At 40.8% G+C, this 24968-nt stretch overlaps 1 protein-coding gene across 4 annotated transcripts; it reads left to right on the plus strand.

The window, feature by feature from the left end:
- Positions 1-1124: 1124 nt before the first annotated feature.
- On the plus strand, positions 1125-24700 carry LOC133510270 (opioid growth factor receptor-like protein 1). Of its 4 annotated transcripts, XM_061838123.1 has the most exons (8): positions 1125-1319; positions 1963-2279; positions 6718-6804; positions 14853-14931; positions 15138-15216; positions 15378-15444; positions 15658-15803; positions 17892-21094. In XM_061838123.1, exons 2-8 carry the CDS (start codon positions 2094-2096, stop codon positions 18412-18414), a joined length of 1167 nt encoding a protein of 388 aa, XP_061694107.1. In that variant the 5' UTR covers positions 1125-1319; positions 1963-2093; the 3' UTR covers positions 18415-21094. The 4 variants fall into 4 exon arrangements, with proteins under 4 accessions (XP_061694107.1, XP_061694109.1, XP_061694108.1 ...); XM_061838125.1 differs by lacking the exons at positions 1125-1319; positions 17892-21094 and adding an exon at positions 23873-24700 and having other exon boundaries at positions 1861-2279; XM_061838122.1 differs by lacking the exon at positions 1125-1319 and having other exon boundaries at positions 1876-2279.
- Positions 24701-24968: the final 268 nt, after the last annotated feature.

Consider the following 24968-nt stretch of genomic DNA (forward strand, 5'->3'; position numbering starts at 1 on the left):
CATTTATATGAGACATGTATTGAAAATCAAATATAGGGCTTACCTTCGTGCAAACATATCTGTTCCGGTTGATGGATTCAGTTGATGATGCGGTCTTCCACAAAGTTTGATCCATCGAAGACATTTTTCGTACTGGGTCTTCGGTTTTGGAAAGGGTCGGAATTAAACTCCACCAACTAGCCTTTCAGGATACCTGTCGTCACTATTCTAAAGTCCGTGACTACACCTCTTAACCTTATCTATTGTTGAAGAACCCAAATACGCGATAAAACGCTAACAAAAGCTATACTGGACCATGCAACGTTGTCTGAGGGAACGGCGCGTGCAAAAAGGGGCGTGGTTTATGCCGATCTCTGACCTCTGATTGGTCATCGACGCAGATGGTCAATTGGAGACTCTAAATTACCTGTAGGTGTGATTATGAGTGCGACTGTTGCCTGTCTCTATGTGCCGTGCAGTTGGCTAGCAACCAGTTCAGGGTGTACCCTGCCTCCTACCTGATGGTAGGTGGGTTTGGTTCCAGCACTCCCGCGACCCTCGTGAGGATAACCAACACAGAAAATGGCTGAATGGATAAATTGCTTTAAATTCTGTCCAAAAAAATGTAACAACAAATTTTCAGTCTTCATTCGCCATTTGTGAAATCTCCTGGGGTCAATCCCCAATACAGCCCTGAAGCCTGAATGTGGCATGCTGTGATCAGAAGTGGGTAGAGTTGCCAAATAATGGACTCAAGTAAGAGTACAGTTACTTTGGAATAATATGACTCAAGCAAAAGTGACAAATAATCACACACAAATAATAATAATATTTCAAATAGTTTACCCAAAAATTACTTGAATAAGAGTAAGAAAGTGCTTAGTGAAACACTACTCAAGTTCCAACGAGTGACTAACTTCTGATTAATGTTTTTAAATCAGAGTATGGATGTCAAAATATAAATAAGGGAAGAAAATATGTGTATAAGTTCAGATATAGCTCAATATGGCTTAATCTAAAACACAAAAAATAAGATTTAAAATTAAAAAAAATTCTATAATAATAGATTAAGGCAAATTTAGCTTAAAGAAATGGTTTTATACTATAACATTTCAACTTTTAAACAGCACAATACTGTTGGCTCACAAGGCAGAGTACAAAAACAGGGAAAAGATTGCAGTAGTGATTAAAAAGTGTCATGTCTCTGAATCTCCTCTTGACCACAGATTCACAATATGGTTTAGGTCTGGTGAATGTACAGTCATGTGATGCAGCTGCGGTCTAGATGGTGCTGTTACTGTATCCAGAGACTGATTCATGGCACACAGCAGGAGAAGCAGGTTGGATGATGATCGAACCTTTGAACCTCGATGAACCTTTTACAGGGAACTAGATTAGATATCGGATCATGGTCTTGAAGGAGGGCAAAACAAAACAAAAACACACAATATTAATCACGTTAACTACCGTTCAGCATTATTTAATCTTAGAATACTTGAAACAAACGTTGTTAACTGTATGTCAGTTTTTTTAAAATATACTTGAGTTTTTGCACTTGTACCTAAACTGCTTTTTAATGTGTCGATTGTAGAGGGTCAGGCAAAATGATCTGACACATTGCCTTTTATTTAACCTACAAATACGTCAGCTCATTTTGCCTGACCCTGTACTCTACACGAGTCACAGTATTAAGTATTTCAATACACAACAAACTATCTGAAATATTTTTAATTGGTGTGGCTTGCGCAAAACAAATTAAAATACTGTTTACCAAAACTACAGAGAATCCCCGCAAAGAAGTACTAAGTCATTTTATATGTTTAATGCTGTAGTAACTAGTGACACATCCTGAAGAATCATTTAATTTATTGTAGATCGTCGAGTCGTTTTCCGATTGGGCAACGAAGCACTACAACCAACCCTCACGGATCAACACGCATCCTCGTTGCTAGCCTTGAAACCTTTTGTTCCTGTTATTTTCAGCGCTGTCAAGTCGGCGTCCCTTGGTAGCTGCAAACAAATGTCACATTCCCCCATTATCATCTTGAAAATGTAATACTACTTGGAGAGGAGAGCCCCCAGAGGGAGCCGGCGCCAGCGCGGCGTGATCTTAAATGGGAAATTTGTTGGGCAACTGGCGACTCAAGGAGCCGAGCACCGTGGAGGAATGCGACTCGACGTGGGGGTCGGACTCGGAGAGCGAGCAGCTGGCTGCAGAAGAAGACAACGGCATCTCCGAGAGCGTGAGCCCGGTGGAGAACGAGTGGCCCGCCGGAAACAATGGAGACTCGCCCTCGAAGGTACGCACGCACGGCACGGCTAAGTGTAGCTAGGTGATGGTCGGCGGCTCACCGAGACAAAGAATAACTGGGAAATAATCTTTCACTTCAATGATACTTAGTATACAAAATAATAAAAATTCAAACATTTCTTTATTGACACCAATACTTAACTTCCTACATTAAACATTCGTTTCACGTGACACTAAGTATCACAGAGCATCACTTCCTTATACTGAACATGAAACCAAACACGACAGGCACACATGACACAATGAATTAAAAATCGCATATTTTTCACATTACATTCCATATCTGTGTTTTTGTACCATATATGTATGCTTCTTTTGCAATTATATTAATGCTCCTTTTTGAGTGACAGACACTGAGGTGTTGGTGGTGTAGAACTTTACTGTATCATATGCTGTAATTGTGTCTAATATTTGGGTACCTCAACTGCTTACACGACAGAGTGTAACGTTAATTTGAAACGGGTATCTGGCATCATTATGAATGACCACCACACACTGCAAACACGATGTCTCTTGGACTGTCTTGAAAAGCAAATATGTTTCTATCTTAATAAAAGTACATGTGTAGATACAGCTCTCTTTGTTATCATCACACTGTACAGTGCGAGTGTTTTAAAATGGTGTGACTGGTCGGGAAAGAGGTAGTGTACACCATAACACAAGAGGTCAGAAAAAATTATTTATAATGTTTGGCCTGCTTGCGTTTTAATTACAAGTCAGCGCAGAAATTTTGCTCGGTGATAGTCAAATGTTAAATGAATTGCTTTTTATTGCAGCTGGTTGACATTTAATTAGAAACAAGGACTGTGTGAGCTGGAAAGAAATCAGATAGTACAATCTTGATTATAGTAAGTAAGTATCTTTCGGCTTGTCCCTTTCGGGGTCGCCAATAAATATTTTTATTTATCATTTAACTCTTTGAACTGCCATCTTAAAAGCCTCTAAAGGTGTACTGAAAGCTAAAGCAGCAACAACATAGTTCAATATTTTATGAAGCTGTTGTATGGAATAAGTAAATTAAAGAAAATGAAAAAGGTGAACATAGTAAATGATACAATACAACAATTGTAGCCAAATATTAAAGAATACAGTGAACTAGTTTACAGTCATGACTGAGTGTTTTTGCAGGTATGTAAGACCCATAATAAATAACTTCTTGTCCTTTGGGATAACAATGATGCTTTTAAGAAAGTATGGGGTATTATTAATCCATACTCCTCTTACAAGTTGATTTCATGATTTTTTGGTGAAGAAAATTGAAATGGAAGTTTTTTCCGATAATACCAATCCATTTTGGATCAGTTGGTAAATAAGTAATTGCCTTTTGAACACCATTTTTTTTTTTTTAATCACCAAAATCCACCCCCACCCCATATGTTGGTGTGATGTCAAAGGTAGAAGTAGAGACCAACTTCACTCCATAGCTGGTTGGGAAAAATGAATGTACAGTGCTATAAAGTGGTGGTAATCCGTTATATTGTATATATTGTTGCTCTCGGAAGAATTCCCCCCCATCTCCAAAATGACCACTTTTTGGGGAGAAAAAAACAATTGGAGACATTACATCGTCTGTGTGTACAAGGGAATTTACTAAAGTGGCAGTTCCAAAATGACATTTTTAAGGGAAAAAAAACGACAGCTTTCTTCAATTTCCAAACAATGCTTTGTTAAAGGTATTTTCATTTATGTTGCTTTCATATACAGTGAAGAAAATGACCATTTGAACACCCTGCTATATTGCAAGTTCTCCCACTTAGAAATCACGGAGGGTTCTGAAATTTTCATCATAGGTGCATGTCCACTGTGAGAGAGATAATCTATAAAGAAAAACCCAGAAATCACAATGTATGATTTTTTTTAATGATTTATTTGTGTGATACAGCTGAAAATAAGTATTTGAACACCTGTCTATCAGATAGAATTCTCACCCTCAAAGACCTGTTAGTCCACCTTTAAAAGTCCACCTCCACTCCATGTATTATCCTGAATCTGTGTGAGGTCGTTAGCTGCATAAAGATATCTGTCCACTCCATACAATCAAGAAAACGTGGCAGTGGAATTGAGGTCTTTGAAGTATTCTCTCCACCCACTCACAAGGTCCCGAGTAGATGTCAGCAGCGCCCCACCCAGCTATCACAGTGTTGATGGTGCACTGCTTTCCTCTCCTGAGAATACCGGATGGTGTACCAGAATTTCCTCACAAAGCCATTTGGAATTCTTTATCCATGGGCTCACCAAATTCCTCCCTTGCCTGAGTTTTCGCTTCAGCAATGACGAAAGCTGCAGTCCCTTTGGCCAGCTGGAACCCAAAAAGGCCCAATAGGACTCTTTCTTCAGCTTGACAGCATCCCTCACCGTTGGTATCCACCAACGGGTTCAGGGATTGCTGCCATAACAGTCACTGACCACCTTACGGCCTCCGGTCAGCCACCTCAGCAACAGAGGCACAGAATATGGTCCACTCAGACTCAATGTCCCCTGCATCCTCCAGAACATGAGCAAAGTTCTTTCAGGGGTGGGAGTTGAAATTCCTTCTCACAGGGGATCTCACTGTCATTGCCCACATGAGCATTGACGTCTCCCAGAAGAACAATGGAGTCCTTGGTGGTAGTCCTCCACCGAGGACTCCAAAAAAGGAGGGTACTCTGAACTGTCATTTGGTACATAGGCACAAACAAATGTCCCCCCCTACCCTAAGGCGGAGAGAGGCTCCCCTCTCAACCACCAGGGTTAACCCCAACATACCCAGACCTGCGTAGCGTTTCTCACCGTGGGAAACTCCAGAGTGCAAGAGAGTCCAACCCCTCTCAAGGGGACTGGTACCAGAGCCGAACCAGTGTATGGACTATAGCTAGTCGGAACTTTTGACCTGACAGACCATCTCGGGCTCCTTTCCTGCCAGAGAGGCAACGTTTCACGTCCGTAGAATCAGCTTCTGTTGCTGGGGATCGTTGGGAACCTGTGGCTCGCGAGCCATACCTGGCTCTTTTGATGGTTCCATATGGCTCGCAGAGCCCTCATAACAACATACTGTACATGTGATTTCTGTCATTCATACAATGCAAATGACGCAGAGAGAGTTTGTCCTAGTGGGCTTGCCGAAGTTTGCCGTGGAAGTCGATGTGTGGAGGTGCAGAAGGGTCAAACGTCGATCGGTTGGAGCAACAAATAATGGAAATCCTTTTTATTTGACAGAAGTCGTTCAAAGAAAAAAACATGACTACCGAAGGTTTTAACAAGAATGGACAGTCTTTGTGGAGAGAGACAATTGTGTGTATAATCGTAATGGTAAGAAGTACTTGGTTAGCAACAGCGTAACAATGTTATTTAAAAGAATTCAGAGACTTATTGTACTCTAAAAGTGTTGGTCTTACATAAATTTGCAAATTTGCAAACCTTGTATTTAGTTTTTAAAATATTGTATGGCTCTTTTGAAATTACATTTTAAAATATTTGGCATTTATGGCTCTCTCAGTTGAAAATGTCCCCCACCCCTGGTGTATCCCGTTTAGTTGCTCATATAGTAGGACCTGTTTGTCATGGGTGACACTACCAGAGGCATGAAGTCCCATTCAACTTAGCTTCTAGGATCATTGGGACACACAAACCCCTCCACCATGGTAAGGTGATGGATTCCAGGAGGGGTTGACATAAAACACTTTGAACATAACATTTAATGATCTAAAAATTAGCAGGATTGAATACTCAACTCAAATGTCTTCTGCTCACAAATATTCCCATGGTCATATTTAAAACCCTTTCCGAGCGGGGGTTGCAAATTTGCAACAGGTTTAATATAATCAAAAATCTTAAGTCCAAAGTATCATTTTCTGAAAGTATCACATTTTTCTCTGCAAAATTGTATTTGGTCCAAAGAGGGGTAAAACAGTATGACAGATGACATGAGTGATAGCCACTTTGCTTGTGTCCGTTGGGTGAACAGCTAATGCTACATAGCATTAGCACAGATGTAGCAACACGTACGTGTGTTGGCATAACTGAATGAAAAATTTTACTGACGCTTGGACTTTATGGTGGACCTTTTTGAAGAAACTCGGTTTTTGACAGATTCCCCAACCCATAAACTTACAGTGCCCAAATTGTGGAAAAAAGGTGCTGCGGGTTCCTGCATGGGAGGAAGGCTGAGTCAGATGTCTCACTGTGGAGCACACTAGTTGAAGAGGCATGGTTTGTTAAGTTCCATAACTTGCAAATAGAAGTGAAGCAGTAATATGTTGACTGAGTGGCTGCCACACACATTTCTGCCATGTTTGATTGAGGAAATAGGAACACCGCAATCCTCTGTGATTGCCCGGAAATGTATCTAGATTAGTGATCGTGAAAATTTCATTCATTCATTTGTCCAGAAAGTGGATTATCAAATTTTGGACAATTCTATTTTATTTCTCTTTTTAATCCTCCTACAGCTGACTGACTCTCCAGAGTTTCTTCCAAAGATGAAGAGGAGTTTTTACGCTGCCAGAGACTTGTACAAATACCGCCACTGCTATCCGGTAAATGCAGACGCAAACAAACAGCAATAAGAATATGTTGTTTTGTTTTGTTTGTGCACTTAAACTGACAGGTTACATTGTTAGCATGCATGCCAGCAAGTGTTTTAGCACGTTTGTAAGCTACAGAATGATAGTGCTATCGAGGTAGTGAGGAAAAATTGCATAGCACATCTGTAAGCTGAAGAAGCTCACATTGCCCCACTTACTGCCTGTGTAAGATACTCATTACTCAAGATATTGCTCACACTCACAGTGTCACAGTGAAACTAAAATGATCATACCACAGCAAACAGAATAGCATAATTAGCAAACAAGAAAACAAAAAAAAGAATGCTAGGAGGAGGTAAATCTCATTTTAAGTGCATTCTATGTGTAAATGATTTCCTGATGCATTCTTTTGTTTTAATATTAACTAGTTATGCTATTCTGTATGCTGTGGTATGATAATTAATTTCAATGTGAGGTGAACAACATTGTCTCAAATGACCTGCCTACACACAAGCCAATGTAATCTTCTCCTTACAGATGTGAAATGCAATTGTCCTCACTGCTTTGTGACCGCCATCATATGATAGCTTACATAAGTGGTAAAACACATGCTGACAGCGTAATCAGTCTATTCATACTGCATCCATTATTCACAGATTTTCATTATTTGTAGGGATGTAAGGAATGTAACCCCATAAGTGTGTACGTGTGTTTGTGTGTGTATATATATATATATATATATATATATATATATATATATATATATATATATAAAATCTCCATCCATTTTTTTTTTGCTCCTTATCCTCAGGAGTACTGGAGCTTATCCCAGCTGTCAAAGGGTAGGAGGCGAGGTACACCCTGAACTGGTCGCCAGCCGATCGCAGGGCACATAGAGACACACAGTTGCACTCACAATCACACCTAGGGGCAATTTAGCGTGTCCAATTAAGGTGCCACTGACATCCCTATATACACTGTAAAATAGATGGGAAAATTACATATATTATTCACTTCAATATCTATATGAAAAAATAAATATGAGCGAAGAGCGTGTCATTCATGCTCAAGTTGCGGAAGTCTCACTCGACACCCAAGTGGTAGCAGTATTGCCTGCTACGTCATTTACAGCTGTCACACTGGGACAGTCGCCATTGAGAAGACACTGTGCCACTAGGTATGGGAGACAAACAACACGAGATTTTCTAATTTTTCCCACGCCCCTTCTGACACGGAAGCTCTTTTCGAAGAACAGATCATCTCACAATCGAGAGACAATATTACCCTGTCGTTTCGAGCCATATTTAGATGATATGTGGATCACTTCCCCAACACTATGTATGACAGTATGTAGCGTACGCTTGCGGTTGAATACGCTACATACTGTCATGTTGCTCGCTGAAAGAAGGATTACGTCCTCCCCCAACTATTATTTTTTTTTTTAATAGTTCTATAGCAAAGCAAAGCAAATTTATTTGTATAGCGCAATTCATACACAAGGTAACTCAATGTGCTTTACATGATTAAAGGCATTTGAAAACAAAGAGATAAAACGTTTAAAATCACATAAAAACAATAAAAATGACAAACAAAATAGTAAAACAAGACAAAACCACATACAGTGAAAGTAATATGATCAAAAAGTAGAGATATATTCTCAAAAGCATGAGAAAAAAGAAGAGTTTTCAACCTGGATTTAAAAACATTCACACTTGGGGCTGACCTCACCTCTTATGCCAACTTATTCCATTTCTGTGCAGCATAATACACACCTACCAGTCATTTGGAACCCACAAAGCTCTCGTCCTTTGCACCTGTACAATCCATTTTTCACGACGAACCGGTTCTTTTGCAAAAGTGTGAAGAGTGAATCCATCTTCCCGAATCTTTGAGCAATATCCAGCAATACAAGGAGACCGCATTTTGGCTAGCACGCAGGAAAAAACAGCTACTTTCGCGGCAGTAAAACCGCTATAAACACACAAAACCGCCAGTGTGGGCCTCTTGAAAAAAAACGTCACTTCCTGCTTCTTCTCCAAAACAAATGCCTTGAGACGATTTTCATTGCGGGAGATACAAAAATCCATATACAACAGCATTACGACGTGTGGTGAAAAAATGAATGGGTTCATTCCGGCTGCCTTTTTTTCATTAAAAACATGAAAAATAAAAATCACGCTTTACGTGCCAGTAGCCCTTTAATCTTGCATGTTTTTGAGATGTGGGAGGAAACCGGAGTGCCTGGAGAAAACCCGCACAGGCAGGGGAAGAACATGCAAACTCCACACAAGGAGGGCCGGGATTGAACCCAGATCCTTAGAGCTGTGCGGCCAACACTTTCCAGCTGTACCACCGTGTCTGCCTAACAGTACAGAGAACCGGTGTTCAAATCCCAGCCCCACCTGTGAGGTTTTTTCCTGTGCCTGCATGGGTTTTCTCCAGTTTCCTCCCACATCCCAAAAAACATGCATTAATTGGAGACACTTAGTTGCCCAGGTGCCCATAGGTATGATTGAGAGAATGCAGCTCTATGGGGCACAAGCTAGTGCGATCTGGAGGCCAGTTCCAAGGCCGGATAAAAGAAGTGGGTTGCGTCAGGAAGGGCATCCAGCATAAAACTGTGCCAAACAGATTTGAGCCATGAGTATTGTATTAATCTAAAGAATACAAAACTGGATCGGTCGTCAGTGGAAATTCAGGTACTGTGGGTTAAAGACAAAGAAGAGGATGAAAGCGGATTTGTCGGCAGAAGAAGAGGAATGTACAGAGTGATTTGAATGTTGGGACTATGACAGGAAAAGTTCAGGATTTGGTTGACATGATGATTAGGAGAAAGGTTGCTATATTGTGCATCCAAGAGAGCAGGTGGAAAGGTAGTTAGGTTAGAAGTTTAGGGTTTTTAAATTCTTTTACGATGGAGTAGATGGGAAGATAAATGGAGTAAGGGTTATTATAAAGGAAGAGCTGGATCAGAATGTCTTGGAGGTAAAAAGAAATTCTGGGAGGAACTACATTAAGTAAGGCTAGAAGATTAGGAACAGGGTTTAAATTATTTTACCATGGAGAAGGGGTTCTTTTAAAGGAAGAGCTGGCTAAGAATGTCTTGGACGTGAAAAGAATATCATATCGAGTGAAGAGGCTGAAACTCAAAATTGAGGGTGTTATGTATAATGTGATTAGTAGCTATGCCCCATAGGGAGGATGTGACCCAGAGATGAAAGAGAAATTCTGGAAGGAATTGAAGTCGTTCTGAGCATCCCAGACAGAAAGAGAGTTATGATTGGTGCAAATTGTAATGGACATGTTGGTGAAGGAAACAGGGACGATGAAGAAGTGATAGGTAAGTAGAGCATCCAGGAAAGGAATGTTGAGGGACTGATGTTGGTGAACTTTGGAAAAAGGATGGAAATAGCAGTCGTGAACACTTTTTTCAAGAAGAGGCAGGAACATAGATTGACCTACAAGAGTGGAGGAAGAAGCACCCTGATGGATTATATTTTGTGCAGATGATGTAATCTGAAGGAGGTTACTGACTGTAAGATAGTGGTAGGGGAGAGTGTAGCTCGACAGCATAGGATGGTGATGTGTAGGATGACTCCAGTGGTGGGTAGGAAGATTAAGAAGACAAAGGTAGAGCAGAGAATCAGGTGGTGGAAGTTGAGAAAGGAAGAATGTTGTGTGGCCTTTCGGAAAGAGGTGAGACAGGCTATTGATGAACATGAAGAGCTCCCAGAAGACTGCACTACTACAGGCAAGGTGATCAGAGAGACAGGCAGGAGACTACTTGGTGAGTCTTCTGGTAGGAAATGGGAGAAGGAGACTTGGTGGTGGAACCCCAAAATGCAGGAAGTCATACAAAGAAAGAGATTAGCGAAGAAGTGGGTCACTGAGAGGACTTTGGAGAGGCGAAAGGAATACATTGAGATGCGATGAAGGGCAAAGCTAGAGGTGGCGAAGGCTAAACAAGACGCATTATGACGACATGTACACCAGGTAGGACATGAAAGAAGGAGAAAAGGATTTCTACGGGTTGGCCAGACAGAGGGATAGAGATGGGAAGGGTGTGGCAGGTACGGGTGATTAAGGTGATTAAGGATCACAATGGAAATGTGTTGACTGGTGCCAATTGTGTGCTACACAGATGGAAAAAATACTTTGAGAAGTTGATAAATGAAGAAAATGAGAGAAAAGGAAGAGAAGAAGAGGCAAGTGTGAAGGACAAGGAAGTGGCCATTATTAGTAAGGGGAAAGTTAGAAAGGCACTAAAAAAGATGAAAAATGGAGAAGCAGTTGGTCCTGGTCCTGAAGCAATTTGGAGAGGTGACTGTGGAGTTTTTGACCAATTTATTCAACAGAATAATAGCAGGTCAGAAGATGCCTAAGAATAGAGGAAAAGTGTGTTCGTCCACGTTTTTTAACAACAAAGGCAATGTGCAAAACTGGGGGAATTATAGAGGAAAAAAGTTTGTGAGCCACACAATGAAGTTATAGGAAAGAGTAGTGGAGGATAGACTCGGGACAGAAGTAAGTATCTGCGAGCAGCAGTATGGTTTCATGCCTAGAGAAAGTACCACCGATGCATTATTTCCCTTGAGGATGCTAGTGGAAAAGTACAGAGAAGTTCAGAAGGAGCTACATTGTGTTTTTGTGGATCAAGAGAAAGCCTGTGACGGCGTACCAAGAGAGGAACTCTGATACTCCATGCGTAAGTCTGGTGTGGCAGAGAAATATGTCAGAATAATATAGGACATGTATGAGGGCAGCAAAACAGTGATGAGGTGTGCCGCAGGTGTGACAGAAGAATTCAAGGTGGAGATGGGACTGCATCACAGATCAGCTCTGAGCCCCTTCCTTGTTGCTGTGGCAGTCACTCACATTTGATGGGTGCGATCACACCCGTGCGCCATTGCACTCGCAAATTTACACAGTCGAGCATGAAAAATCCCGCATAAAATTTGTTTCGAGTAGAAAAAATGGATATTGAAAGACGTCGCTTATTTTGTGTAGTCTTGACATTAATTTACATGTTTATTTCATAAACGTTGGTACCAAAACTAAACTATCAGTATTCACCCTGAAACAGGAAATGCAAGCTAACCGTACTGAGCGTGTTCGGAAGTGATGCCAAAAGCACATGTTCCGAGATCCTTCATGTACTGTGAGCGCATTTATGTCGAAAGTCATCAACATAATGAGCCATGTCTAAAGAAATTCAGTTACACCAGGGGTGCTCAATTCGTCGATCGCGAGTCTGTTTTGGTTGATCATGTGACGGCGTGCCAAAAAAAAAAAAACCACGCACGACTGTCCTCCACCTCGTCAGTTGATTCAGGTGTGGCCAATACATCGAGCGCACGCACATAAAGGCGCGTTCTAGCAAACCAGCCTCCTATTTACGGCAGTCGCGGCAAGGCGCCCGTGCACCTCCCCGCCCCCCCGATCCGTCGGTCGATTGCGAGTGCCTGGCTGCTTGGAAAGTAGATCTTGGCAATGTTACAGTATTTAACTATAATAATTAGGAAATTGTGATTTACTTTGACTTGATCTAAGTTCTAACGTTAGACTAGTCTGTCCAAATATCTAAATACAAACGGTCATTTTCCCCCGTGGTACCGTGTTATCTTGAAGTTGAAAACTTTTCCCCTCTACAGGGATGAGAATTTTCCGCCGATCGGTGGATTTCCGACTTTTTCACACCCAAATGACCATTCTCGAGATAAGTGCAAATCCGTTGTGAAAATTTCAGAGGGGTGGGGGGGTATCGTGCGCCTGCCTCTCGGTGGTGGGGTCCGAGCTGCAAGTTCAGCTTAGTGCTAGCAAAAGCACGACTATCATATGCCGTTCTAACTTGCTCGGTAGTGTAAATTGTTGCATTTTGCGACGTAAACATTAGAACTTGTTTGCGGCAGATTACTCGATTGGACAACAGAGTTATACAGTATAACGATCCAATCGTGTTAGTGGTTAATCGAGTTTCACCATTGCCATGTACATGTGTTCTCGGTTGTCAGAAATCGCAGTGTAACTTGTTAGCCAAGTAATGGCGCCTGGGACTTAGCGCAAACTGAGCGACGGTGTGTTCAAAGTTTTACGATGGTGAAAGTGTTAGGGAAAAAAAGGATGAAGATCGAGCGAGTGGTAAGGTCATTTTTATTCATATTGTTCTAAACACTTGTGCTTCATCTCTACACTATACTAATTCTATGAATAACTGACTGCATATCAAAAAAATATATAATGGTGTATCCATATTAAACGGTGAAAGAAGTACAATAATTCAAGCATTGAAGAAATGAAACTGATATTTCAATTTTTGCTGTACTTGTAGAGCACCAAACAAGGGAAATTTTTTCCACAAATATAATTAAATTCAGTGTTGAAATTAATCGTTTTGGGGCTAACAAATTGCTAAAATCGCCTAGCTTCCAGGGGGTTCGCTCCCTGGGCCCCCAACAAGGCGCTGCGCCTGCACCCCGCTGAGGGCCTGCGGCCCCCAGACCCCCGGCTACTTTTCAGACTTTCTTCTCATTTGGCATTCTCATCCCTACCTCTACATGCTTTAGAAAAATATAGCTAATCTACTGCTAGCCTTCATAAATGGATTGACAGTAGATAGCGCCGTAAATTACACGAGATAACAATACATTACGATGAAATAAAATGATTTGATTATATGAATATTTAGTTTTGTAATTGAATGTCTATTGACCTCTTTAAAAATGTCTGTCTCAGTTTGTGCAGTGTCAATAAATTATGATTATGGTATGAGGTAACAAGTACATACTCGAGTATAACAACTCAGTAAGTTATTTTAAGGTCTTGAGATTCCATCCCTAATCACACTCGTAACTTTATATCTGCGGGGATGACTGACCACACCCGTACATTTTTCAAATGTGAGTGACTGCTGTGGTCATGGATAGACTGACAGGTGAGGTTAGACTGGATTTCCCTTGGACCATGATGTTTGCAGATGTCATTGTGATATCATTGTGAAAGCAGGGATCAAGTGGAGGAACAATTAGAAATATGGAGGCATACACTGGAAAGGAGAGGAAGTAAAGTTAGCTGAAGTAAAACAGAATGTATGTGTGTGAATGAAAGGGGTGGAGGGGGAAGAGTGAGGCTCCAGGGAGAAGACATAGTGAGGGTGGATGACTTCAAATACTTGTGGTCAACATTCCAGAGCAATGTTGAGTGTGGTAAGAAAGTGAAGAAATTGGTCCAAGCAGGTTGGAACAGCTGGCGGAAGGTGTCTGGTGTGTTATGTGACAGAAGAGTCTCTGCTAGGATGAAAGGTAAAGTTTATAAAACAGTGGTGAGGCTGGCCATGATGTACAGATTACAGACGGTGGCACTGAAGACACAACAGGAAGCAGAACTGGAGGTAGCAGAAATTAAGATGTTGAGGTTCTCTCTAGGAATGAGCAGGTTGGATAGGATTAGAAATTAGCTAATTAGAGGCACTGCCAAAGTTGGGTGTTTTGGAGACAGGGTTCGAGACAGCAGACTTCAATGGTTGGACATGTCTAGAGGCGAGAGAGTGAGTATATTGGTGGAAGGGTACTGAGGATGGAGCTGCCAGGCAAAAGATTCAGAGGAAGACCAAAGAAAAGGTTGATGCATGTTGTAAGGGAAGACATGAAGACAGTGGGTGTTAGAGAGGAAGATGCACGAGATAGGTTTAGATGGAAAAAGATGACACACTCTGGCGACCTCCAATGGGACAAACTGAAAGGAAAAGAAGAATGTGTGATTGTGAGTACGAATGGCTGTTTGTCTCTGTATGCCCTGCATTTGGCTAGAAACCAGTTCATGGTGTACCCCGCCTCCTGCCTGAAGATAGATGAGGATAAGATGGATGGATGGATGGATTTATGGATGGATGGATGGATGGACAGATATACAGTCTGTGTGTGTTTTTGGGAAGGCAGCAGAAGTAAACCATGGTATCGTCCGTACCATGGGGTTTGGGCCACGGTTCGGTACATTTTTGAAGGGAACTTTTTTTTTTTTTTAAATCTCTTCAGTTTTTTGACTTTTTTTTGTTCTGTGTGCAGAATTACAAAAAGTCCCGGCAACCCAGCGAGTACCGTAACCTGCGTTTCTACCTTAACATGATACCACTCGTACCTGATGGTGAGATAGACATACATATACACATACACTATGTATACAAGACCTACTGACTGTATAAACAGGGATAATTTTGGTTCAGATTTCATTGTTTTTTATTTGGCCTAAGGTGGGGAGTGATTTGGAAAGTGAAGTGATTCCACGCATGCAGCTGAATGTCTATGTCTGATTATAATGTGCATATATATGATTATAATGTCTATTTTTAGGTATTTATATAGAAGAGATTTTGACAAGGTGGAGAGGTGACTATGACAAGTTGGAGCACAATCACACCTACATTCAGTGGTAAGACACACTTCATGTTTTACAGTTGGTAATTGTGTGGCACCAATTGAGATTAACTCCATAGAAAGGTTTGAATGAAGGACAGTCATCCTCCAATTCTGTACTGTTCTTTGTTTATGAGCAAATGTTCTTTTTTTTTTTTTTTAATTGTTGTGTGGAAGGCTGTTCCCATTACGAGAACAAGGGCTAAACTTCTACGCACATGAATTGACTCAGGATGAGATTAAAGTAAGACACACACATGCACACACAACACGTCATGTATGAGCAGTATAGCTTCAGCTTTGTATTGTTCAAGGAATTCAGCTTTTTATATATGAAACAAAGGTTTTCCAAAGTATCTCACTCTGTGAGTGATATGGTAACAATCATGAATATTAATATGTTTAAATGGGTTAATATTTAGTCCTCCATTTATAACTGTCATTTTTGTTTCCTCAGGAATTCCAAAGCACTCGGGAAGCCAAGCGGAGGTTCTTGGCAGCTTATTCTCTGATGTTAGACTTTTACGGCATCAAACTACTTGATAAGGGCGGAAATGTTGCTCGTTCTTCCAACTGGGATGAGCGCTTCCATCATCTTAATGAGTAAGTATATAAATGATTTCACATTAAAACATCACCTTCATGATGGATCTAACGCCGCTTTTGGGAAGTGTCTGTAATATGCAACTATACCTTGTGGAAACACCGTCCACTAGCATGAAGCAGTTGGATGTTGCAGACTCCATAGGATCCATAATTAAAGCCTATGAAATAGCAAAAAAAAAAAAAAAATATATATATATATATACAAGGATTGTTTTGGTGGGCAGCACTTTCAGTGGGAAAGCGTTGGCCTAACAGTTCTGAGGTCCCAGTTCAATCCTGGATCCACCTGTGTGGAGTTTGCATGTTCTCCCTGAGCCTGCGTGGGTTTTCTCCGGGCACTCCGGTTTCCTCCCACATCCCAAAAACATCCAAAATTAATTGGACACTAAATTTCCCCTAGGTGTGATTGTGTGGCTGTTTGTCTCTATGTGCCCTGCGATTGGCTGGCAACCAGTTCATGGTGTACCCTACCTCCTGACCGTTGACAGCTCGGATAAGCTCCAGCACTCCCGCGACTCTCGTGAGGGTAAGCTTCTATGAAAATCGATGGATGGATGTTTTAGTGCGCTGGATTCTATTCACGCTGACTTTGGGCAATAGGTGGGTACACCCTGAACTGGTTGCCAGCCAATCGCAGGACAGACAATTCTTTCTCACATTAATACCTACAGACAATTTATGGAATGGAATGGAATGGAAAAAGATCACATGAAAACAGTTGACCAGAGATCTTTATTTGAATTGATTTCAATTGGAATGCATAAAAAGACTCCATGTAAACCCAACGATAGTTCCATAGCGGGCTCATGTCATTGATCATGTTGGACCCTGCCACTGGTCTAATACTTTTGGAAGTGAAGTACAGTATTTATAGAGTTTAGTTTTTTTTTTCCTTCCCCCAATTATGGCTGCCACTATTTTTCTTACTCCTGCTACTTCTAGTATACAGGGAGTCCTCGTGTTATGAACGAGTTCCGTTCCTATGCTGGTAATGTAACTCGAATTTTGTTGAAAGACAGATTTCACCATTCAAGTCAGAATGTACGTCGTATAAAAAAAAAAATACCATATTTTCCGCACTGTGAAGCGCACCTAGTAAGTTTCTTTCGGCTTGTCCCTTTCGGGGTCGCCAGTGTGTCATCTCAGATGAACGCACATATATATGTTTGGCACAATTTTTACGCCGGATGCCCTTCCTGAAGGCTTTAATTTTCTCAAAAGCCAACGGTGTGCCATATAATCCAGTGTGCTTCATACTGTATATGGATTAATATTGAGGCTTTACTGCAGCTCCATCTAATGGATGCATAACCTAACCCCAGCCTCTACTGTGGCGTCTATTCTATGCACCTTATAATGCGGGGCGCCTCATAGTGCGGAAAATACAGTCCATTGAAATCAACAAATAAGATGCTGTACTTATCGTTACTGCTGAGATGGATGGAGAAGAAGGGGGAAGACTGATTAGCTATTGCGAAGGAATCTGGTCCTCAATCCATAACATAAGTAGCCTCTCCATCTCGACAAGTACCAAAGAACGTTGTGATCACTTTATCCGACTTAGGAACGCAACCCTTCACCTGCACTAAAATATGGGCTTTGTCTTTAATAATTGTCACCACGGTCGACCGACTGAAGCCTAGCTCATTACCCATGTTCGTCGGTGTGTCTCCTTTCGTCGATCTTTTTATGATTTTGTGCCTTGTTTCCATGGTAATGGATTTTCTTTTGGCTGCAGAAGCATTGCATGTTTCTTCTTGGGGACCATAATATCCAAAAAGGAGGGCGAAAAATGGGAAGATACTTCCGGCGCACAAACACGGACGAGCACCATGAACATTAGCTAGACAAAATGGCTGACGAGGGGGCGGGCGTTAAGTCGAAACATTCTAACCCGGGGACTCCCTGTAGTTCTGTCCCTGTTTTGAAAAAAGATACCCACCAAAAATAATGTCCTTCACCCCTAGCCAGTTTTGTCGGGCATTCCCTGTGCTACAAATCCAGAATTGCCACCGTTATTCATGTAATGCATGAAAGAAAACTCACGTACCTATGCAATAGTCTTTGTGTCGCTCTTTTGCGAAGGTCACAGCACAACTACCTGCGCATTACCCGCATTCTGAAGTCGCTGGGTGAACTCGGCTACGAGGCCTTCAAAGCTCCTTTGGTACGCCTGTTCTTGGAGGAGTCGCTACACCACAACACACTTCCCAACATGCAGCACAGCATCCTGGAATACTTTGTGTATACCATCCGTCGGCCCTCCGCCCGTAGACGGCTGCTGCGGTATGCCCGCCAGCACTACAGGCCTGTTCACGCCTTCCTCTGGGGTCCACCGTCAAAGAGATCCAAACCGAGGAGCGGGGATGGTGCAGGGGCTGGCAGCAGTGGTATCCGAGCACCTGCTCCCACACCGGAACTGCAGAGGAAGGAGGAGATGAACTTCATCCCTGCTTCTGCATGTAGTGGGACGCTTGTGTCTTTTCACCATGTGGCCGCAGATTGCCTGGATGAAACCACACCACTGGGCTACAACATAGATGGACTGGAGGGGCCACTTATTATGATGCTCGGGAGGAACGATTACAGTGAGGCCGTTACTTTGTAACGTGCCATGTAATTGATACTCAGTAAAGTAGACGTACTGGCATTAGGGTGAAGAAAAATATCCTTGTTTAGTATCTTTTTAGGACCCTGTACTATTCAATATAAAACTCAAGAGATCATGTAAATTATTGTATTCATCATTATTACTTATAGTACTGTATCCTAAGGGCTTATGATAAACCTCCACTATTTGCTGTTGATTTGTTTAAGATGTGCTCAAGAACATTAGCTACGACAGGACAAGATAAACAAAATGTTATGGACTGAATACCCCAACCATGTGAACTTTTTCAGGGACATTTAAACACAAGATGAAACATGCCTGTATATTTTTGTGATTTAGAGCTTGAGCCAACTTGCTATCTGATGTTTTGGAGCACTTCTGAAGCAAGTGCTTGCAGTCCATACGGTTCAACAAATCATGAATGCAGAGCCACAGGAGGGACCAGAATGAACCTGGACGAAACCTACTTTGTATAACAATGTGTGAAGCGGCATTTCATTACTCTTAAAACTCAGCAAAACAACAAACATGAGGAGCCCAAGAACACTTAGCAATATTTTAGCAATTCTACTATATATATTTTAGAGTACCGGTAATTTAAAACTCAGGTTTTGTCCCTGAACCCGGATTAAATAGTGCAAGATGAAACTTGTATATTTTGGTACTTGTGAAGACATTGCACCACTTACTTGTAAAAACAGATTAAGACAAATTGGGATTTATACCCTTTTAAGATGGGCCATGCATTTTTAGTCACATCGCTACTTTCATTCTAAACAGATTAATGCAATAAATAACTGCAGGTCAATGACACAAAAATGGACAAATGTATTTTATGGCGCTCATAAAACTTCACGTTCTAGCTTGATTGTTCTAAAATTTAAGATCTCCCCAGAATCAAATTTTCACCTCAAGGTTTACAGGATTTACGATTGCTTTTAGGGTTGAAAAAAGTTGATAGGTAAATTTGTTTGGAATTACAATTTTATACATAATCAACCTTATGAAATAATAAATTATATTACATTGTTTACCATTGAATTTGTAATCATAAACTATTTATAGATCCTTAATTATAACCCCCATATAGTCAAGTGTCCTGTACAGGTGCATCTAAATGTTAATTACAAATGTTCTTAATAGTACTTTGTCTGTTTCGTCAAATAATATATACAGTATCTTTTTTGCTTGAATAGAAAAGTCTAGTCTGCTACTCGAGGAGTTTCAATTGTACTTTTAAAATCAAGTCTTTCGTGTGAGGTAGGTAATATTAAGGCTGCGTTGAAGATAAAATAATTATGCAAATAATGTCGTGCAATACTTAAATTCAGATTTGTTAGAATAAAGTATTACTACAAGAGAATAAAGTCGTAGGATGAGCGTAAACGATAAGAACTGTTGCAGGCACAATATCCAACCATTCTTACACTGTTGCAACGTTTTCTACTCTCAACAGAACTTTCTCCACATGATACTGCAGTTTTCTTTTTATTTCCAGTGTGGCCATTTGTAAAGTAGCAAAGAGCAGAATGTTTGACATTCACATCTGTTGAGGTAAACCAATGGGCTTTGAGTACCGGAAAGTCTCGTGTACCCAACTAACTGGCTAAAAAAAAAATTAAAATCAACATTTTGGATAACGTGTATTCCTGTTAAAAGTGCTGTAAGGTTACTTCAAATAGCGGATATACTATCAAGAAGGCTGTATTTAAGCTATACTTTTTAGGATTCACGTATTTAGGGTTAAAACCTGTCAATTTCTGTAGTGAATATACACGTAGGTCATTTTCACCAAGGCTAAATAACAAACTTGACTGCGATGGTGAACTATGAGCCCTTAAATGTGAATTTTGTAATACTCTATAATGAACAAGCAGTAAAAACACACAATGCTTTTGTTTCGCACGCCTTGTACCACAGTGAAAATAGTTGTAATTATATCTTAGCGTCTGATGAGTGTCTAAATGTCCTGTATACAGTATTCTGCGTAAGATTGACGGGTTCACCTTTTAGAAAGAAATAAGATCGAACACCGCAGGATGAGGTTGTCTTATGCTCACCCAGATAGGCCTTTTCAAATAATGTAGAATTTGTCAGATGCTCGTGTTTGTACTTGACTTCCCAATTCATGTTCTTCCTGCTGGCTGATGTACCACAGCCGTGCACTTGATCAAATTGTAAAAACATACGTTTCAGGTGACATGTGATCACATGGGCTAAACTGTTTGACTTTTTTTGCATACTCTATACTATATGTGGATACGAGGGCGTGGAATGCTATTAAGTGCCTCTTTTGTATTTTATTGGTGTCTGAAAGGATAGAATTTCCCAATACGTTCTTGTGAACTGTTTTTGTATAGAATTGTAATCATTTTAATAATATTGCTATTGAGTATGAGGAATTAACTTGCTAAACATAAAGCAACATATAAACGTTTTTGAACCTCTTGGAATAATGTGTATGGGGCTCATTTAATCAATACTATTGTTTTGTGGTTCACTGTTAGTATGTTAATACAGCTTTTACTTCCCAGACTTTACAGTGTTAACAAGATAATGTATGGTACAATAATGTTTAATGAATACACACAATGTAAAATAAAAATTGGGCTTGTGTTTATTCCAGAAATGTAACCTTTGGATTTTAATATATTTACAAGTGGATAAAGTGAATGTAATTGTAAGATTGACTATATTTTCTAAAACTTGATGGAAGATCAAACTGAACAGGTGAAGAGCTCACTTCCAAAATAATAAAGATTTTTTTTTATTCTCACGAAAAATACTTCCATCCAGACCTGCCAAATTTACAAATACAGGTATCAATTGTACAGTGAAGAAAACAAGTATTTGAACACCCTGCTACATTGGAAGTTCTCCCACTTAGAAATCATAGAGGGGTCTGAAATTTTCATTAGATGCATGTCCACTGTGAGAGAGATAATCTAAAAAGAAAAATCCAGAAATCATAATGTATTTTTTAACCATTTATTTGTGTGATACAGCTGCAAATAAGTATTTGAACATCTGAGAAAACCAATGGTAATATTTGGTACAGTCGCCTTTGTTTGCAATTAGAGGTCAAACGTTTCCTGTAGTCATTCACCAGGTTTTTTGGCTCACTTCTTCACACAGATCTCGATATCACACAGGTTTCTGGGCTGTCGCTGAGAAACACAGAGTTTCGGCTCCCTCCAAATATTTTCTATTGGGTTTAGGTCTGGAGACTGGCTAGGCCACGCCAGAACCTTGATTGCTTTTTACAGAGCCACTCCTTGGTTTTCCTGGCTTTGTGCTTTGGGTCATTGTCTTGTTGAAAGACCCAGAATTCTATCTGATAGACAGGTGTTCAAATACTTATTTGCAGCTGTATCACACAAATAAATCATTAAAAAAATCATACATTATGATTTCTGGATTTTTCTTTTTAGATTATCTCTCGATTTCTGGATTTTTCTTTTTAGATTATCTCTCTCACAGTGGACACGCACCTACGAGGAAAATTTCAGACCCCTCCATGATTTCTATGTGGGAGAACTTGCAATATAGCACGGTGTTCAAATACTTATTTTCTTCACTGTATTAGTGAAAAAAAAGGCAGCCGGAATTGACCCATCCCTTTTTTCACTGCAAAACATGATTTTGTCATACACTGCTTTTTGTAACTCCTGCCATGAAAATCCTGTTGAGGGATTTGTTTTTGAGAAGAAGCAGGGAGTGACATTAACAACAGCACCACACTCACACTGGCTCGTCTGTTTATCCTAGTTTTACCTGCTGGAAGGTAGCTCGTTGTTCCTTTGTGTTAGCCAAAATGCCGGCTCGTTGTATTGCTGGATATTATTCGAACACTCGAGAGGATGGATTTACTCTTAATACTTTTGAAAAAAGACCTGGTTTGCTGTGAAAAATGGGTTGCACAGTTGCAAAGGACAAGATCTTTGTGGGTTCCAAATGACAGGTAGGTGTGTATATATCCATCCATCCATGTCCTTTGCCGCTTATCCTCACGAGGGTCGCAGCGAGTGCTGGAGCCTATCCCAGCTGTCAACGGGCAAAAGGCAGGGTACACCCTGAACTGGTTGCCAGCCATTCACAGAGCACATTGAGACAAACAGCTTCACTCACAATCACACCTAGGGTTAATTTAGAGTGTCCAATTGATGTTGCATGTTTTGGGGATGTGGGAGGAAACCGGAGTGCCCAGAGAAAACCCACGCAGGCACAGGGAGAACATGCAAACTCCACACAGTGTGGTCCAGGATTGGACCCAGGACTTCAGAACTATGAGGCGAACGCTTTACCAGCTGATCCACAGGTGTGTATATAGATACTGTCAGGTTTAAGCAGCCTATGACATTTAAAGTACATTTTTCAAGGAAGGAAGACAAAAGAAATGCATTACTTATATCTATTACGATGAATATTATTGCATCTGGTCTTAGCGAATTAAAGTGTCAAGGTCAGGCACACAAGGTAGTCTTATTTTGTATTTCCTGAGGTGGAGTCGGCCTTAAAGTTTTGTCCAAATCCAGTCTGTCTCAGTTGGTCATTATTTTATGATGTCATGTCATATTGTGAAAAAGGCAGTTGGGGGTCGAGAGGAGCGTGCACTCACCTCTCTGTTCTTAATTTTCAACTTTCCTTTGTTGTCCTGATGTCAGTCCTGTCTCGTCATCATCTCTTCTATGAAACATTTAATTTTCTTTCTCTGAATTTTCTCATTTCTGACTCATGCTATTTTCATCCAATATTCTATATATCTCTTTTTTACTACTTTTTATTATTACTTATTTTATCATATAATATTGCAAGGTCGCTATTTTCTGGCTATTTAACTGACCAGTGAAAATGTGTTGGATATCCATTTATATAAATATTAGTTTTGTGTTGGATTTAATTTTTCAGACTTATTTCTAATCTTTACACTGCAGTGTGTCCCTAAGTTTTTCCTCACAATATTTTCCCCCATTTTAGTCAATTTGAACCACTCAACAACTCCTACGGAGTTCTAAGTGGCTTTGTTCTATATCTCTTTCAAGTGGAGAATTGTTGTCTTTATTTTCCCAAGTGGTGTGTTAAGTTTACAACTGAGGCTATACCTCTTTCACACAATGTTCTCTTGCACACTCGGGATTAAGGGTGTTTATGGAATCTATTGCGAAGCTATTTACACATGGAATTTAAGTGCGCAACAGGGCTCCGCCACCCTTGGGGTGTTTCGGGAATTTTTAGGAGCAAAAGCTATTTACACACGGAATTTAAGTGCGCGACAGGGATCTGCCACCCTCAGGGTTTTTCCAACCTTAAACTGCTTGACATTGACTAGTATCGACAAGGCTTGGTCGTATCTCCTTACATGCTTTAATGACTCCCCGTCATTTACTCTTTGAACCGGTTTCACTCTTTTTAAAACAAAATTGGACTCACCCTGTTGTCTTCCGTCCGTCTCTAGATCCAGTCAACCGTTGGATACCAGCTGGCACGCTGCACACCAGTCCCGGAAAGGGTCTTTAGAAGTTAGAAGGAGCCTGCCGTGGCCACGGTCTTTCTGGTATTCAACACACACACTGGAATCCTCAGGCATCTTGGGATCCAGCTCGAAGGATCAATTTAATGTCAGGTTTAAGCAGCCTATGACATTTAAAGTACAATTTTCAAGGAAGGAAGACAAGAGGAACTTCTGGCTCACGAGGAGAACGTGGGATGTGTCTCTTTCACAATCTCCAATCCGTTCTAATCACATCTCCACGTCTCCACTTTTTTATTCTTTAGCATGGTTCGCATCACAACAAAGCAAATAGTCCATAGTCCATCTGAGTCTTTGTGATGTCTTCACCATCCTCTTGAGATCGTCAGTCTTAATGTTGTCTTCTGCTTCACTGTCTGGTGTTTCCACGACACCCAATGAAACTTGATTGCATCACATTGTTTAAGTACATCTTAGCAAAGTTTCCATGGCACCCAATGGGCCTCTCGATTGCATCAAATCACACAAGCATTGAAGCATTAAAACCAACAAAGCAAATATGAGATAAGTTTATATCCAATTAATCCAACAGATACAACAAAAAACAATAGTTGGGGCGGGGGACGTAATCCTCTCATAACGTAACAAAAGAAGTCAGGGGTGTTAAATGTTTCGATGTGCACGTCGGATGGCTTCAGCGCAGCAGCCTCGGAAGGATTGCCGCCACACGGCCTTGTGGATCGCCGCCGGCCTTGTGGATCACCACCTGCTTTGCGGATCGCCACAGGATTGCAGCAAGGCCCGGCCCGCCGTTAGCCCTGACGCAGAGGTGAATCAGCCGGGGAGGTGGTCTGTAACTCATAAGTGCCCGGAATATTCTGTCAGTAAAAAACTTCGAAGAAACTGTTCATCACTTCCAGCCTTTATTTGGATAACCAACATTTTCACTCCCTGAAATTAAACAAACACGCAGAGGAAAAAAGCATCCTCCAACAATTGGTGACCCCGACGTGATTTCAGTGTTGGTTGACAGACAGAACATGGGCCGGCCAACAATTGATAAGGTAAGAGGACATTTATC

The sequence above is a fragment of the Syngnathoides biaculeatus genome, chromosome 12 (genome assembly GCF_019802595.1).
Source record: "Syngnathoides biaculeatus isolate LvHL_M chromosome 12, ASM1980259v1, whole genome shotgun sequence".
NCBI lineage: Eukaryota > Metazoa > Chordata > Actinopteri > Syngnathiformes > Syngnathidae > Syngnathoides > Syngnathoides biaculeatus.